Consider the following 17,718-nt stretch of genomic DNA (forward strand, 5'->3'; position numbering starts at 1 on the left):
ATTAATATGGCTCAATATACTTTCTTTTTAACGGCCATGTCATTTCTTTAAATCAGAATTAATTTTGGGTGGTACAGTATATAAACGCTGTTCCGTTCCAGATGTTTTCCTTGGGCGTGGGGCTGTTTTCCTCAGGTGTGCTGGTACTGGTTATCGTGTTTTGATCAGATTGATATGCAATTAAATGAAACTGGGATTAACGTCCTACTGTTCTGCTCCGACTGGGCTAATGAAGACAGGCATACGCCATACATTGTGCTGTGAGGGAAATTGTGCCCGGAAAGCGGCGCTGCGGCCTACGCTTATATAGAACTCAAACTGCCAAGGGATTTTTTACGTGCACGCCAATGTGTACACGGGACGTCGGATTTCTGTCTCATCCTATACAACTCACTCTCGGGCAACACCGGGATCGAACTCGTGACCTCAAGGCTGGCGAGCCAGCGTTTAACTCACTTAGCCAGCGTGGCTCCAGATTGAAAGAAGATAAGGGTTAATGTATCTGTGGGTGTAAGGATTTCCAATGAGGCACCTAATAAAATAATCGATTTACCTTAAAGGGTACCGAGCCAGATCAGCTATCGCCCCAACAGTCGACAACAGGTCAATGGAATATTTTCCACACCATAATCGAATAACTATACAGCTTGTATCTTAGATAAATTGACGCGAGTACAGAGCTGTGAAAATAATAGCCCTGTACATAAAACTGTGACAATGTATATATCATTCGTTGTCCTTCAACAGATGGAAAGAAATGAAATGGGCTTTAACGCCCTGCTGTTCTGCTCCCACTGGGCTAAAGAAGACGGGCATATTGGCAGTAAAGAATATAAACAACAGGTCATTAAAATAATATTTGCAGTGGCCATTACCCAGAATAACATGAAATCAAAGTTCGAACATACTATAACATTTGTCTAGAATGCGAAAGTCAAACGTTACTCCGTACTTTAAATCCTAAATAATTGTATTAGCGCCTGATGACACATAACATTAACCGCTAGACATGTGTAACGGATTAGGGTTAGACTAACAATTAATTTATTTTCAAATTAGGACTCTTATTTTGCAATTAGTTTGTTTCCAGACGCATCTGTCACCAACAGGTGTAAACAAGTACCATCTAGATTCCAGGTCGGTCTTCGAACCATAAAATATATTAGATGCAGGTTTCAATTATTGTTAACATTGTCCATTGTTAACAATTCGTTGCGTTATGGGACATATTTAACCAATCAGTAATAACTTGATGGCATGGGTATAAAATACCAAACCTTGTTTGACTTGACAGAACCTCAATTAATTCATAGAGCTTATTCGTATTCTCGAGAATATTGCGATTATCATTCTACCTTGCTCAAGAGAATTAAAATTAATCATCGAACCCGAACTGTAGTTGCTTAAAATAATTGACACAGGTAAATCACAACAAACGAAGTCCAAGCGGAAGAATATTTCAATCTTAGACGATCCTATCTTACAAGTACTACATAGGCGGCATATAATCCAAACCCCACTATGTCAACTTATGATCATCTCCTCAAAATGAGAGAGGGGGGGGGGGTAGAGAGAGAAGGGGGTTCACTCGACACGACTATGTCATTTCGAGACTAACATATTTCAATTTTATTTTAATAATTAGTTGGGTCCACCCCGCCCCACCCTTATAAGGTCTACGGATAACTATAGGTATAACAAGAAATATTCAAGAATAACAAAACATAATTTTTCACGTATGATCGTTTCCTCTCAACCTCTTGTGATACACAGCTGCTATGTCAAATCTTACATGATGTCTTGTTCAAATTGTGTCTTAATATATCCAAGCCTGCACCTATCTTTTAAAGACCTAAACAACCATTAGATTTAGATGAATCATAAACTGTCCCCAAGGGCCAGTAAGTACTATTTACTTAATTGTTCTGTCCCCAGACAATGTACCCCTGTTTTAAAATCTCCTTTAATCATTCTACAAAAAAGGAATTAATTTTTTCATTTCAAAAAGTATTTACCACCTCCAAATTTCAGGTCCACCGGGTGTATTAATGCTACTCAAATCTAGTTGGAGTACAGTAGGAATATTTAGAATGTTGTTGCAATGCAGTCAGAATACTTAAATTGCACCTCGAATGTCGTATGGGTGCGGTTTGATTGCTGCCCAAATACCTCCCGGGGTCTGGTTTTAAGGTGCCTCGAATACTTTACTAATTCGCCTCGAATGCAGTCAGAACGCTCAGGGAATGGCCGCCGAATATGGTTCGATGGTCCAAGAATCCAAACAGAATGCAGCTCGAATACTTGGAATGTACTTTGCAAGTCACAACGATAAGATCCCGACAGCAATCAGGATATATTCGAGGGTTTAACATCCACGTGACTCAAACTAGAATATTTCGGGACTAGCATATTGTTCAATTTATATTTCAATAATTCGCTTTCGCATAAGGATTTAGCAGAGGGAGAAAACCGGAAGACCTGGAGAAAACCCAAAGGGTTGACTCAATGACAGACCTCATGATACAACGCGCACGCGTTGACCATTCCACCATCCAACTCCCAATATTTATGAATACATTTACAGTGCATTTAGAATACATTTCGAATGCCGTTCGATTTTCTCCACTTCGAATGCACATCGAAATTTCTACATGACCAAAACATTCGGGCCGAACACAAGAATGGTTTCACTCCGGCTCATTCCGCCACTAGTGTGACTATGGTTTTAACGGCGGTGGCTTATCGGGATGATTTAATGTGCACATTGTCTTGACAAAAAACGGCAAATAGCTTTCATTGTTCAGTTCGCCAGGTTATTGGAAGACCCACACCGGCTGTCTACTTATTTTACTGGCTGGCATGCTTCTTCTTTAAATATTAATTATACTTAAATACAACGATGATATCAGAGAGCTCACTGTTGACAGAATGTGAACCAATACAAGCACATTTTACATTTTTTGTCAGTTAATACATGGAATAAATAGATGATCAATACTGAACTTGATATCTTAAACAATCATCGGATTATATCGCTTTCTCTTGCCACACAATGCGTGGTTCATTAAACCTAACAGGAGTGAAGTATTGGAATCTCATTAACAACCCATATGCTTCGTGTCTCATCAACACTGTCTACTTTGTGAAATCTGGGTGGCGTTGTTTTGTTCAGATGTGAAGTATAAGAATATCATTGAAGACCTAAAGGCTTTGTTTATCACTTATGCTGTCTGTTTTGTTGAGTGGGTTTTATTTTGTTGAGGAGTAAAGTATCAGAATCTTAATGAAGAGCCACTTACCACAAAAAGTTTTCTGAACATTGATTTGATGTTTTATAAACGATTATCCTACGTTATTTTCCTGTGTGCTTTTAAAACTCTCTGAAGCCACACCATAGTAAGCTGTAACGGATCTATCAAATTGAAATAAACGGTTTAAGCGGTTGCCCACATTTGAACAACTGATACCAAAATATCTTAATAACAAAATGGTGTATTTATATCATTAAAATAAGGAAATGGCTGCGTTTTCTACACTTACCATTGTGGTGATTCTTTTGAATACAGGTAATGTGATATGTTTTTGTTTACAAATAAATGGTATTGCAATCACAGAAATGGCAAAAGTATGTATTATTAACAGGTGCAGTCCCATGGTCATAAAACGTATTTATTTTAACTTAATACTCATTTGTTTTATGGAGTGTGATGGGAGCATTTCGCTGTCGGCATAACTGGAGAACAAAATAGCTTTATGATCCTTGGTTTTTACTCTTATTGAGCACGCGTGGGTGAGCGGGTCGGTGGGGACGTACATTGTTCCTTTCCAAATCCCCAGCGCGGCAAGTTTACTTTGCCATTAAGACTTATATTTTTCTACTGGCTGCGCACAATTTATCTTATTGTCAATGAAAATAAAAATGATCTTGTCTCTGCGATTGGACAAATCAAGATACTTAGCTCATGGTATAAGAATAAGACTTAGCTTGTAATTAAGGTATGATAAACTCTTATATCTGATTGTTGATAGAAACGAAATTGGGTTTAACGTCCTACGTTTCTGCATCGACTGGGCTAACTTGTTCACTGACCAAATAACGGTCCCCAATTGTTGATAGATGTAAACGTTGTATGTCACTGTCATTAATTATTAATTATATAGAACTGTATTTAGCTAATTACAGATCAATTTGTATGATGGCAGGAAAAGTGGACGATTTCTTTAACGAGTAGACCTTAGGGTCTATCCTTTAGATATCTCTTTCTATTATATAGCACAACGTATAGTCGTGCGGATGGGACGAAAACTCGTGGTCCCGTGTACAATTTGGCTTGCACATAAAAGAAATGAAATGAAATGGGGTTTAACGTCCTACTGTTCTGTTCCTAACCTGGGCTAATGCAGACGGGCATACGCCATACAGTGTGCTATGAGGGAAATTTTGCCCGGGCAGCGGCACTATCGCCTACTCTTATATCGAATTCCAACTGCCAGGGGATCTTTTACGTGCATTCCAATATATACACGGGACCTCGGTTTTTCGTCTTATCCAAAGGACTAGACAGCTGTCCTTGTCAGGCCCTCCGTCCTGCATCACTGACAAGGGGGAACCACGCCGGAAAATCTGGATGAACACCCGACCTCCAGGCTAGCGAGCCAGCGCCTTACCCACTTAGCCACGTGATCCCCCGCACATAAAAGAACCTTTGAAAGTTGGAATTCGATATCAGAGAGAGAGAGAAATGGGGTTTAACGTCCACTCGACACAAACTAGGTCATTTCGGGACTAACATATGGTTTAATTTTATTTACATAATTCGCTTGCGCGTAGGGGTCTTTAGCAGTGGGAGGAAACCGGAGAATTCGATATCAGATTCGCTGTCCGGTCTATATTACTCTCATAGTACACTGTATGGTTTATGCCTGCATCCATTAGTCCAGTCCGTACAGAACAGTAGGATGTTAAACCCCATCCCATTTCTATTGTGACAGTAGGACGTTAAACCCCATTTCATTTTATTTCTATTATATATGGCCTTGTTCCAGATTTAGTTGAATCACCGGTTTTCGGGCTACTCTTTGGTCGGAATAGAACAGTAGCACGTTAAACTCCATTTCATTTCATTTCATTACGACTACTGTTTGCATTTTGTAGTTCATCGATGTTTTACAATAACGTGTATGGATGATCTACCGGACCCAGAATGTCCTAATCTAGCCGCTGCCGGCGATTGTTTATTTAATTCATCTCTAACAGGAACATCTTGTTTGTGCAAAAAATCATGTGGAACGTCCGAGTATTGCAAAAGTAAGTAAACTTATTTATTATAGACATTTATTTTCCTAAAGGTAGTGATTGATAATTGAACGAAATCGAGTTGACTGCTGTTCAACTCAATAGGTCATTTTGAGACAAAGGTAAGACGGATAAATGCCACACAGTGCATGTGCTACGAGGAACGGTTTGCCCAGAGAGCGGCGTCTTCGATTCCAACGGAACATGTCCGTTTTTGCCGTCTAAACACGATTTGATGCTTCACCTTGCCCGGAAGGGGGGGGGGCGTCATGACATCCCGACTGCCAATAGTGCTAATGAGTAGACCGTTTTCACTGCTGACTCGTCTTCCGCCCTGCACCTGGAAATCGTGAACTATAGCACTAATCAGAGAAACGGTAGCTCCCATCTCCGGGATTAAATCATGATCAGACTTTAATCCATGTAAAAGAATTTAAAACTATTTACCTTAGAATATAATAGCGACACAATTGGATTGTTTATGAAATTGAAATGAAATGAGAGTTTTATGGTATGTTCGCGACAAACGGACTATATTTTGCCGAACATATGGTGAATATAAAGGTACAAATAAATATATTTATATACACAAACCAAAACATGTATCACAGATATAATTACAAATAAATATAAGTCATTCGTGTATATAAATAGTTAAAACGAAAAGAAAAACTTAATCAAGTTACACAATATTCAGTTAAAATATATTATAAATATTTGTCTCTCTAAACAGTCTAGTATTTTACAATATAGACTCAGTTATGCAATTAATTGATGTAATGACTACCAACGGTAAAACGTGATCTAACTGATTGCTTATCACTCAAATTCATGCAAATATAAAAACTAATATTCAACTGCCGATGTTCATATTTTAGATCCCAGGCTCATCGCCTATCATGATAAAAGATGTGATTGTGTTAGCTATCTTCCTGAATGTTATGGTGGTGATACATTTACACCTCTCCCGGGCTGTCCTTTTGACTGGCCAAATGAATGTTACATAACCAGCACGATAAGGGATAGTAAGTAGTACCTTCTTGATTTACTGGGATTGGTCACCAGAATGTTATATAACCAGCATGGCAAGGTTAATTTGGCGTGATCCCCAGTCATTGCCACCTTCTTGATTTTCTGGGATTGGTTATCATATTGTTATATAACCAGCATGGCAAGGGTTGGCGTGATCCCCAGTCATTACCACCTTCTTGGTTTACTGGGATTGGTTATCATATTGTTATATAACGAGCATGCTAAGGTTTGGTGTGATCCCCAGTTATTTAAATTGGGTTTCTTCCCTTTCTATGAAACGGCCAAACGAAACATGGCATTTTAGGAGACCTGAAGTACTACGGCATCGGGGACAAAATCAGACGCAAGAAATTGTTTGAATGGTAGCATACCGGAGAGTGAATGTGGCGCAAGCTATATACGCGAGTCTTAACCTGGGAGGTTGATAAAGTCTGGAGAAATTTCAAGTCATTTCCACCGCTGCTTTCTTAATCTTTTACAAAGTAGTAGGAAAAAAGGTCTGAAACGAGTATGACTAAGGTAGATGTAGTTGTTAAATATCATTATTTGCTTGATAACGATACCTGTATGTGTATCGAAGCGTAGAATGTTAATAAATTCAGAAGAAGTATATCCATAAAAGTGTTCTTAACTTGGTTGTGTAAAGCATTTGTGCTAACCGGGACATCGAAAGCTACTATTTAACGTTGAGAATACCCATTGACAGAGCCATTACAACTATGTCAAAATAAGGCCCAACTAACGAGGCTTGATTATAATCAGTGCGTCGGAAAAGGATGTTGACTTTTTACCCGAAAAATAAACCTACATAACCTTACCAGATAGCATCCGATCACTAGCTAGTGAGTCAACAGGCAAAAATAAATATATTGATGTCACGAATGTGCTGTTTTTTCTAAACTTACACGGTCAATTATTTGAGAAAACTTTATGAATGATCAATTTCATGTTTAAATAAAGTACTCAGTTGGCGGACTATGAAAATCTGCAAAAGAAAGGTAATTGAAGAAATCTAAACACTGTAACTGGGATCATTTAGGAGATAAACACTTCCTGTTTCGTATTTAGAGGGGATTTATTGTCCATTTAACCATGCTTGAATCATTAGAACTCGATGATCGCCAGACAAATATTGACTCCACCCGGATCCTGCTCATTCGCCTATAGGATTTCGACAGCATTGCTAGTTGTCCCGAAACTGCCCGTTGCGTGCGTCGGGACGATTAACATTAATTTGTATAGTCCTTTTCTATGTTTTTGACATATTTTATAATCAATCTTGGTTTGTCTTTTCTTCAGTTTGGACGTGTTTGATTTTCCCTAGCAAAGATCGCACGGTTCTTATTAACTCCACCGCCAAATACCATACCGCACAGATAGAATTCCAATGTGTTGATGGTTATAGTAAAGTTGGGGGTTCTAGGGGTCTCCATGTGTGTGACGGTGGAGATTGGAAAAAACATTCAGTTTACGGCGATTTTCCAGTTTGCATTCGTAAGTAGAAAATACGGGATAATGAATCATACGAATTGTTTACTTTTGTATTCAAACCATAAAGAAGGGTGGTGGTGGAAATGGTCAAACGTCTGAGCTATAGACCACAAGATTTGTCATTAAGTCAAATGGCATGGTTTCGAACCCAGCTTGTCTTTTAAGTGACAAGTGGCCTGTCCAGCCACGTAAACTTTCGTGGGATCCTCCAATTTCCAATTATCTCCCATCGCTAAATACCCCTACAGGCGCAATTGAACAATATGGTTGCCCTAAAATGACCTACTCCTTACCAAGTGGATGTTAATATACCCTCTCTCCGGTTTCCTCCCACTGCTAAAGACCCCTACGCGCAAGCGAATTATTAAAATGAAATTGACCTATATGTTAGTCCCGAAATGACCTAGTTTGTGTCGAGTGGACGTTAATCTCTCTCTCTCTCTGTGCACTGAGATGTTCAATGGTTCCCATTGCATTTATTTTGATTTCAAACTGTCAATGGTATAACCTTATTCCTTACCATACCCTCCGCCCTGCACCACTGACACGGGGAAACCACACTGGAAATTCCTTGGAAATTTTCTTGTCAAACACCTGGATCGACCTCGGGAAACCCTGGTTGATGAGCCAGCACCACAGTCACCGAGCCACGAGTTTATTTGCAATATTTAGCCCCCTCCGTAATGTATTTTATTATATTTTATATCCGCTTCACACTATAATTCAATTAAACTTGAACTAAATCAATGTCTGTCATTTATTTCAGCATATATTGGTCATTTCAAGATATTACCTGGAAATGAAGCAGTAGCCAATAAAACGTTAAGTATAAAACCAGGTAGAAGTGATATTTACTGCGGTGCTCTCTGTCTACAGTCATATTTTTGTGTTGGCTATACTTATGATGACGTCAATCACGTGTGTCGTTTGAATGAAAGTGGTGAAAGGGCTCAAAATACAGAGTACACATTAATATATCCGTATTAACAGACTGATTGCGAGAGAAGACATATAGAACACACCTTACTATATCAAATAAAAGGTCCTAATTACTAAATGTGATTCAAAGAATGCATCCGTATTAACACTAACACTAACAAACCGGGTTCATGATGAGGGACATTGGGGTGTTTTACGATCCGAAGGTCTGGGCGCTGTTCTTTGCCAGAACCACGACGAAATATCCCGAGGAACTCTTATCAGCCAAAACCGGGGATTGAACCCTATAGGTCCTGGGTAATGATCAATCGTCTTGGTCACCGTGGCTCCTAAAACTCTCTTTACATGCCCTACAAGACAGAAATAAATGCGTTATTTTCAATAGTGGTGGACTGTGAGGATTCTACAGTTTTTAAAGTTGGATTCATTATAGGTTTAACTTGCCATATATTTTTTGTTTTGAGAATGTTGGCAGGAAATGTTTGTAAAAAAACGTTCAATAAAACTAATGTTTGAAAATTATATACGTTGTTTCATTAATAACATTTGAGTTAACTAATGCCGTAGTAACATTTTAGCTGATAACGTAACGTAACTACGTTATACCAAACTACCCATTGTTCTCACTGCAGTTAATTTTATATGTCTAGGTGTAACTCGTAGACTCTCAAATGCAATTTAATTTAAAGTCCTACTCCAGTGAACATATGAAGCGCACTTGGCGATCTCATCTTGGATATTTCTCCTCAAGTAATCAAAAAACAGTTTGTTCGTATAACAGTCAATATTATTTCCTTGTGGGGAGTAAATTGGACAAAAAGGAGGCCCAACAAATGTAGATGGCACTGGCTTGCTTTGACTATTACCTGTATGTATCGTCTGCAGAGGATGCCGAATGTCTGTTTAACCTTATTTCTCGTATACCCTTTAAAGAGTCGACTACAATATTGTGACCAACTGGCATCCCCTGCAGCCTAGACATTATCTGCTGTAGATGTTCTACGTTTTTATTCTAAATTAGAAATTAACCCCAGTAATTCAAAATATTTTACTCCCGTTATTTGCTTAGTCTTCTGTTTTCCCCGGTAGTGCCCCCCCCGCCCCCGCTAGGCTAAAGCGAAAAGTTTAAATAGTACTATACTAATTTCAGTGCGGTTACTGTCGAGGGGCTGTTTTTAAAACAATTTGATTTTTGTCGCGTTCGGTTCAAATGTATAATCCAGAAAACCATAAGTTTAAATTCATTTGGTAAACCAGTAAATTAATGCGTCCTCGAATAGCACTATCCCACCTGCCAGCTTTCATTCTATGGATCGCCATAAAACCAATATGTATATTATATAGATACAACAGAGGACAAGACAGTGGGCATATTTTGTCTGATATGTATGGCATAAATCTAGCAGATACAATCAGTCCGAGCGATCGAATGCAGAGCAAAAACCTGCCAGTTCAGTTTTATATCCAGTCTCAGAATAATCATCAAATAATATTTTCCCATAGATTCAAGTTCCTACAATCGTATCCCATATGTGATTAGCAACATCTTCGTATCACCCGGGTGGAAATATAACAGCAAATAATTGACATTCCCATGGGTACGTATTGTGGCCATTCGCTTGCTGATTTATACAAGGTTTCGATAAAAAAAAAATAAAAAAAAATTATATATTTAGTGATTATTTGGCTTCATTCTGCCCTCAAACATGGCTGTACACCATATAAGATTTAAGAAATTGAAAATGGTGTTCAATGTCACAGTCGAGGTGCAGGGAACCATAGTCGCTCAATACTGTAATGTGGTCTGTTATGGCACACTAAGTCCATAGCGAGGAACCGAATCAGCTCATTGGTGGGATGCTTTAAGACACTTGAAAGTCCCAGAATTTCGTAAAAGTATCAAACTGTTTCTGCGTTTTATTGTGGAACCCGGGCGGGTGGCTCCAATAAATCTTTAGGACAAACATCTCGAAATAAAAATAGCATCGCCACCATTAGGCTAAGAGTTAATACAATAAGACTGACACTTTGAAAAGAATCTTGGACTGCGGGAGACGAGCACTCTAAAAGATTTAAGTAACTCTTATAAACGCTTTTGGCTATCAGTTTCAAACGATTCAATATTTTGAGTTGAAACTTTCAGGGAGGCGATTGTTTTAATTGCCTACAGATACACATATATTTCAATTTTGTGAAGAAACAATAATATAGTCTACGAGACGCGGCGATGATGTATGGATTGAATAACAAAAATCAATACCTAACTTCATATTATAGAAAATCATGGAAATATATATCACTTTCTCCTGAGTCTTTCACATTGTCGGCGTAGTACATCCAGAGTGTTTTTTTTTATCGGGAGTGAAAGAGTTGTTTGAATATTACATTTGATGTTTATTTTCTTATTAATCACATCATGCATTGATTTCCTGTATAGCTCGAGTTTTCATAAGGGGTTGGTGTGTAGTGTAATTTTCTGTGTGGCTTGAGTTTCTACTAGGAGCTGGCGTGTAGTGGAATTAGAATACAAGGATTAATAGATTTTCGTCACTAAAAAAGAAAAACGTCATACTTTAAAAAGAATTTAAGAAAACATGTTTATCCTACATTATTTCCGTTATGTTTAAAATCTGTCAAATTGAAAAACAAGAATTAAGAAGTTTTGAACGTTTATAAACAACTAGTAATAAAATTTCTTAATAACCAAGGACACTAAACTAAATAATGTAATAAAGAAGGATTGTGTTTATATCATTAAATTAAACAGGAGGAGATGTTTTCTACACTTACAATTGTGATGATCCTTTTAAACACAGGTAATATAATGATATATTTTTGAAAAAATAACAAGATGACAATTTTCTACTGCTGAAGTTTGGTGGCCGAATGGTTTACGCATGTCATTGAGTCAAATGGCGTGGTTTCGATTCCCCGCTTCTACACGACAAGGAGTGGGGTCGCCTGTCCGTCCTCGTGGGTTTGCTCCGGGTCCTCCGGTTTATCCCCACTGCTAAAGACCCCCACTGCTAATTATTGAAATAAAAACTAAACCATATGTAAGTCCCGGAATAACCTAGATTTTTCGACTGAACGTTAAACTCCATTTCTCTACTAATTTTCTGCACAAAACGAGTACATGGGAACCACCCAAACGGCTAGACGCTATTCTTTTCCGCCCCATCTCCGTCCATCACGGTCCTGTGCCACTTGCAAGGGGAAAAACTTAGACAAGGGGGGGGGGGGGGGCTCTCACGCCTGGTTTCGTTTTGATATTCTGGTACAGAGATATTGAAATTTGAAATCGGTTACCGTTTAAACCACACCAAATCAGCAGAATGAGGGCAGTGGGGCATTTTCACCCATATTCCCGTCGTTCTGTCGCCCCTGGTGAGTCAGTTGGTAAATAAGGAGAGTACAATTTGCTGTTTTCGAGTACAAGCGAAATGGCCATTTGCAATCTATTGGTACAAACTACATTGTGCAATTTATATTTTGTAGATGAGGTGTGGCTTTATTGTTGGGATGATCTACCGGATCCAGAATGTCCGAATCTAGCCGCTGCCGGCGATTGTTTATTTAATGCATCTCTAACAGGAACATCTTGTTTGTGCAAAAAATCCTGTGGAACGTCCGACTTTTGCAAAAGTAAGTAAACTTATTTATAATAGACGTGTTCTTTAATGTATAGGAATGTGTAATTGAACGAGATCGAGTTGGCTGTTGGTGCAAAAAATCCTCTGAAACTTCGCCTGAGAATAAACAATACCTGTATTTAACTGATTCACGGGTTGATAATAAATTATAACATTCCAATTTCAGATCCTAAAGCTTCAGGTTATCATGATGGAATGTGTGATTGCGTTAAGTATGTATCGGAGTGTTACACCCGCGACCAACAGTTACCCGGTTGTCCTATCGCTGGTTGGTTATTAAACTGTTATGCAACAAATTGGATGAGGATGAGTAAGTATTACAAGCCTTACTTAGTTATGACAGAGAGGGGGGGGGGGGCGAATGAGGGAAGGGGTCCTTTAGCATTCGGAGGAAACCCGAAAATACGGCGAAAACCTACGAGGATGGGAAAGCCAATTCCTACTCCTAGTCCGGTACAAGCGGGGAATCGAAACCACCCATCTTCTCTTTGCCGGTTGGGAGAATGTCTTCTGTATTAAATTATCTTTTTTAAATGCTATTTCAACAACCAATTAATTACCGTATAACAAATCAATACGGGATTATATGCTGGGCTACACATATTTATATACTGTAAAAGCGCATGGGTGATAATCAAGACTAAAATGCGTCACTGGGCGATTTCAAACATACAATTGAAAAATCCAAAATGAAATAGTCGAAATAGCTGATTGGGTACCCTAACTGTGTCGAGTAGGATAAAGAAAGGGTTAACCAATGTATCATCAAAGGACGCCTCTGCCATCAATGTATTGTCAACGGAAGTTTTGGTCACCAATGTTCGTCCTACGTGGTTTGGGTCATAGAGTGTTAAAGATGCATTATGTAAGGATTAGATAAAGTGATAGTTGAAATAGTTTTAAAGTAGATAATTTAAGATAAATATATTGAAACTTTGACCTACATTACCTTCTTCTAAGCGAAATTATTCGTGGTTGTAGGTTTCGTCGTATAGTCTCGTATGTCAAGTACCAGTCTCGATTATCCACCTTTAAATTGATAAATGGCGATAATATTTTAATCCGTTTAAAATCACGACCATCCGATGGTTTAGAGAATAGAATTAGGACTTGTCATGATTTATCTCTTACACAATGCATTTTTAAATAGGCGCTACCTAATACTAACTGGTTAGGCATTAAAAACCTGTGCCCGAATTGTGCATGTGAATAAAGTATATATTATGTTCTACTTGTCTTTTACTAGAAAGAGCGTTCGAAATTTAAGATCGAAAATATTATGAATGAATGAAATGATGTTTAACTAACATTTCTTTAAAACGAAATGATCATTTCAGCTTGGAACTACGGTGCAGGCCTAATGTACTCAGATTGGTTATTGAAACATACATTATGCAAGAGCTAAATCTGGCAGGGCTTTCTTTAGGCCTGAAATGTTTTCAAAATTATTAATAAGACATTAATTAACGTACCTAGGCCATAATCAACTCTCGATGGGATCGGATTTCTCCGATATTAAATAGATTAGAATGGTTCGGCCATATTTTGATTTAATTTAAAAATGGAGGAGCGAGACTTAGCTTTGAACAACCAGTACGGTGGTTGATATTATTGCACACGTCTTGGTCAAAACTTCAAAGGCTAATATCTTCGCTTGCAATAGAGTAATTTGAATGAAATTTCCAAATTATTTATTTTACATTATCTATTTTCGAACCATTATAGCAAGAATTGGCTATCTCTTTATCTAAATCTTACATAATCTATCTTTAACATTCAACTAAGAAAACACATAAAAACGCTCGATAATGTGCCGGCTTGGATTCAGTTGGATATAAGACATTACATTTTCGTGGAAAACAAAATTACGGTCGCCGTATTACACAGAGAGCAGCATTATAGATCGATTAAATTTCAATTCCATATATCGTTGTAAATACTGAACGAAATTGAACCAGTTTTTGACAGATATTCCTATTAGAGATTCATCTTTCACAGTTCATATTACTTATAATAATGCATGGTTTCTGATTTGTGGTTATTGCTTGTCTATATGTAAGTGCCCTACATTTTGTTACACTATACGTGCTTGGAAACGTTGGGAGAATACACTTCGAATTCAGTAATTGTTCTTCAATAAGTGTGTTATTGTTTATTAATAATAATTTTTCATTCAGTATAGAACCATAATACAGCATAATTGTACACAATATTGTTAGATGTACATACAAAATATACATTAGCTATCGTGGGGGGGGGGGGGGGCTAGTATTGTATAGTTTACCTAAGTGATTAGATAAAACATATCATAAAACAGGCCTTATTACTCAAGCGAGCTATACATATATTAACGTCCTACTATGCTGCTCCTACTGGGAAAATGAAGACGGGCATACGCCATGCAGTGTGCTATGAGGGAACTTTTGCCTGGGTAGCAGCGCTGCGACCCACTCTTATTTCGAATTCCAAATGTCAAGGGTTCTTTTACGTGCGCGCCAGTATGTACACGGGACATCATTTTTTGTCCCATTCGAACGACTATACATTGTCCCTTGCCAGGCGCTCCGTCACTGACAAGGGGGAACCACTTCGGAAAAATTCATTTTTCGTCCAATCTGAACGTCTATACCATACCCTCTGTCCTACATCACTGACAAGGTGGAACCACGTCAGAAAAATCCCGACGAACGTTCTCGGCAAACGCAGGGATCGAACCCAGGACCTCTATATCCAGCCAACGTGCTAATTATTGAGCCACTCATTATAAATACACCTGAACGTTTTATAAATTTCTAATTCCTGTCCTCATTTCCATATTTTCAGCTTATCATTGTAGTCCTCTCACCTACTTGGGGGATTTTACTAAAATAAGAACCACCTCCCTTCGCCATGGGCAACAGGTAGAATTCCAATGCCAAGATGGTTATAGTCGAGTTGGCGGTTCAAGAGGTCTCCACGTGTGTAATGCTGGAGATTGGATAAAACATTCAGTTTTCGGCGATTTTCCAGTTTGTAATCGTAAGTAAAAAGTACAGAAAACAGACTAACTTGATAATGTGTGTGTAGGATGTGTGTGTGTGTGTGTGGGGGGGGGGGGTTACGTGCATCGGGATGGTGTGGGTGTGTGTGTGTGGGTGTGTGTGTGTGTGTGTGTGTGCCGGGGGGGGGGGGGGTAATTTGAGGTAACGTCCACACTCAACTGTCTGACCACTACTTAGCTCCATTCGGCATTAACCCAGATCATATGTTTAATAACTAGCTTGAGCGCAGTTGTCTTTACTGGGGGAGCGAGGGGTGTGTGCCGAGTGAAAATGCACGAGATTAAGCAGGCGACCCTACGTATCGGACATCATGTTTAATTTACGCGTTAGACCACTTGGCGTAAAACCATCTAGATAAATACAGACTTTCTTCTCTTCTAGATACGTACTGTGGAAGCCCTCCTAGGGTATTATATGCCACTCCTTCCCTTAGTGAAGGTTGGTTCTCTAATGAAGTAACATACACCTGTCAATCAGGTACAATCAAAGTATCAGGTGATGTTGGAAGGTATGAATGTAGTGCTGACGGTTCCTGGCAAAATGTAAGCGGATCAGTTACACCATTGTGTCAACGTAAGTAATCATCCATATTTAACTATTAACAATGATAACATAGGTCCTTCTGAGTGGTCAATTGTGAGGACTACCTCACTTCTGGGTAGGCCAAAGTTCACAATGCCCCCTGGCGGTGTTCCCAAAAGCATGAATGAAGAGTAGAATTGGGTTGGGTGGGTGGTGGACATCAAACCCTTTGTATGTTAATTAAACATTTGATAGTTCATGGACTATAACTAATTATCGTTATTCCACACTGTTCTCCCAATATTATAGCCAATCAGTGAAACTGCCATACCTTTCCCCCACCCCACCCCAAAGAAAGAGATTAAAATGCCAACCAATTATATAAACGGATCGCAATTTACCTTATTGGGTGGCCGATTTGGCCTAGTGTGGATCCAAGACATGTGCAAGGTTACAAGATCTCAAACCTATGTGTTTTACCAACTGGATTAAAGATACATTATGGGAGATTCTATAACGAGTTGGTAGTTCTCACTATAATAGGTAAAAACTAGATAACGTAAAGGCAATTTGCTGAAAATTTCATTCAAATTGATCCACTATGAACCGAAAACTAAGCGAATGAAATTTCTGCCTAGCCTCGGTCATCATTACTAAAGTCAGTACGATAAACAGCATAGTCTCGATTATCTATTTAATCGTTTAATCGAGAAGGAAAGTTGTGCAGTAAATCGGCTCACAATCCACTTAAGATCACAGGCTAGCAATGCCATCTAGAGTTGATTATGGTCTGGATAAGTTAATTAATGTCTAATTAATAATTTAGATAACATTTCAGGCCTAAAGAAAGACCTGCAATAGACAGATTTAGCTCTTGCATAATGTATGTTTAATGGGTGTTATCTTTTTTCTTTATTTTCAGCATATATTGCAAATTTCCAAATATTACCTGGAAATGAAGCAGTAGCCAATAAAACGTTGAGTATAAAATCAGGTAGCAGTGATATTTACTGCGGTGCTCTGTGTCTACAGTCATATCTTTGTGTTGGCTATACTTATGATGACGTCAATCACGTGTGTCTTTTGAATGAAAGTGGTGAAAGGGCACAGAATACAGAGTACACCTTAATATATCCGTATTAACATTATAGTGAAGTTATATTCAAAGATTTAATGTCACAGAAATAAATATATTACATATACATTTTTTTTTCGGCTTAAGTAATGCCCCTGTGCCATTTCAGTCCATAGAACGGAATGGATCACGTCAACACAATACTTTAGTAATTTTTGGACAAACGTGGTGTAGCTTTCTATAGTTATTTGTGCAATGCCAGGTGATAGAATATTGCCAGGAGTTCTATTACCATCACGCCATATCTCAACGAATTCCCTAAGTAGATGATACCCGACGTTTGTCCTTAGCATTGATCTTGTTGGCAAATGAAAATCCGGCAATAACTTAGTTCAAAAACCTGCATTTTCGATAGTAATACGATGCCGACGTCGTTTTGAGTTACTTCATCTACAACGATTGGATTTTGGGAGCAGTGATTTGTTGGGTTGAAACTGTATCCTGTTCGTTTCATAATTCCGAAACTTAAGGGAATTTAACGGTTTGTTTGTTTATTTTTTGGTGAGGGTGGGCGGGGATCATTTTCTTGAAAATGTTACGAGTAGCTACGCTCAACACGGCATTTACTACTTCAGTTGATATAGCAACTTCATCGAGACATTGGCCATT

General features: G+C 38.5%; 1 protein-coding gene and 1 long non-coding RNA gene across 2 annotated transcripts; both read left to right on the forward strand.

Moving 5' to 3' along the window:
* Nucleotides 1-3,118: 3,118 nt before the first annotated feature.
* On the forward strand, nucleotides 3,119-9,140 carry LOC130014134 (uncharacterized). Its single transcript, XR_008789131.1, has 5 exons — nucleotides 3,119-3,566; nucleotides 5,156-5,308; nucleotides 6,175-6,321; nucleotides 7,628-7,822; nucleotides 8,586-9,140. It is a non-coding gene; the product is annotated as an uncharacterized LOC130014134 (long non-coding RNA).
* A 1,940-nt stretch (nucleotides 9,141-11,080) lies between these two features.
* LOC126829771 (sushi, von Willebrand factor type A, EGF and pentraxin domain-containing protein 1) lies at nucleotides 11,081-17,148 on the forward strand. Its single transcript, XM_050559889.2, has 6 exons — nucleotides 11,081-11,574; nucleotides 12,257-12,403; nucleotides 12,578-12,721; nucleotides 15,235-15,429; nucleotides 15,834-16,025; nucleotides 16,897-17,148. The coding sequence occupies exons 1-6, from the start codon at nucleotides 11,532-11,534 to the stop codon at nucleotides 17,115-17,117; spliced, it is 942 nt and encodes a 313-aa protein (XP_050415846.2). The 5' UTR covers nucleotides 11,081-11,531; the 3' UTR covers nucleotides 17,118-17,148.
* Nucleotides 17,149-17,718: the final 570 nt, after the last annotated feature.

Source organism: Patella vulgata, chromosome 8 (assembly GCF_932274485.2).
Source record: "Patella vulgata chromosome 8, xgPatVulg1.2, whole genome shotgun sequence".
NCBI lineage: Eukaryota > Metazoa > Mollusca > Gastropoda > Patellidae > Patella > Patella vulgata.

Excerpts from the sequence above, each read along its gene's own strand:
- LOC126829771 (XM_050559889.2), top strand. The coding sequence starts at position 11,532 with ATGTTTTCTACACTTACAATTGTGATGATCCTTTTAAACACAG. Across the intron at positions 11,575-12,256 it reads GATGATCCTTTTAAACACAG|ATGAGGTGTGGCTTTATTGT; the intron begins GTAATATAATGA and ends TATATTTTGTAG. Across the intron at positions 12,722-15,234 it reads AACAAATTGGATGAGGATGA|CTTATCATTGTAGTCCTCTC; the intron begins GTAAGTATTACA and ends CCATATTTTCAG.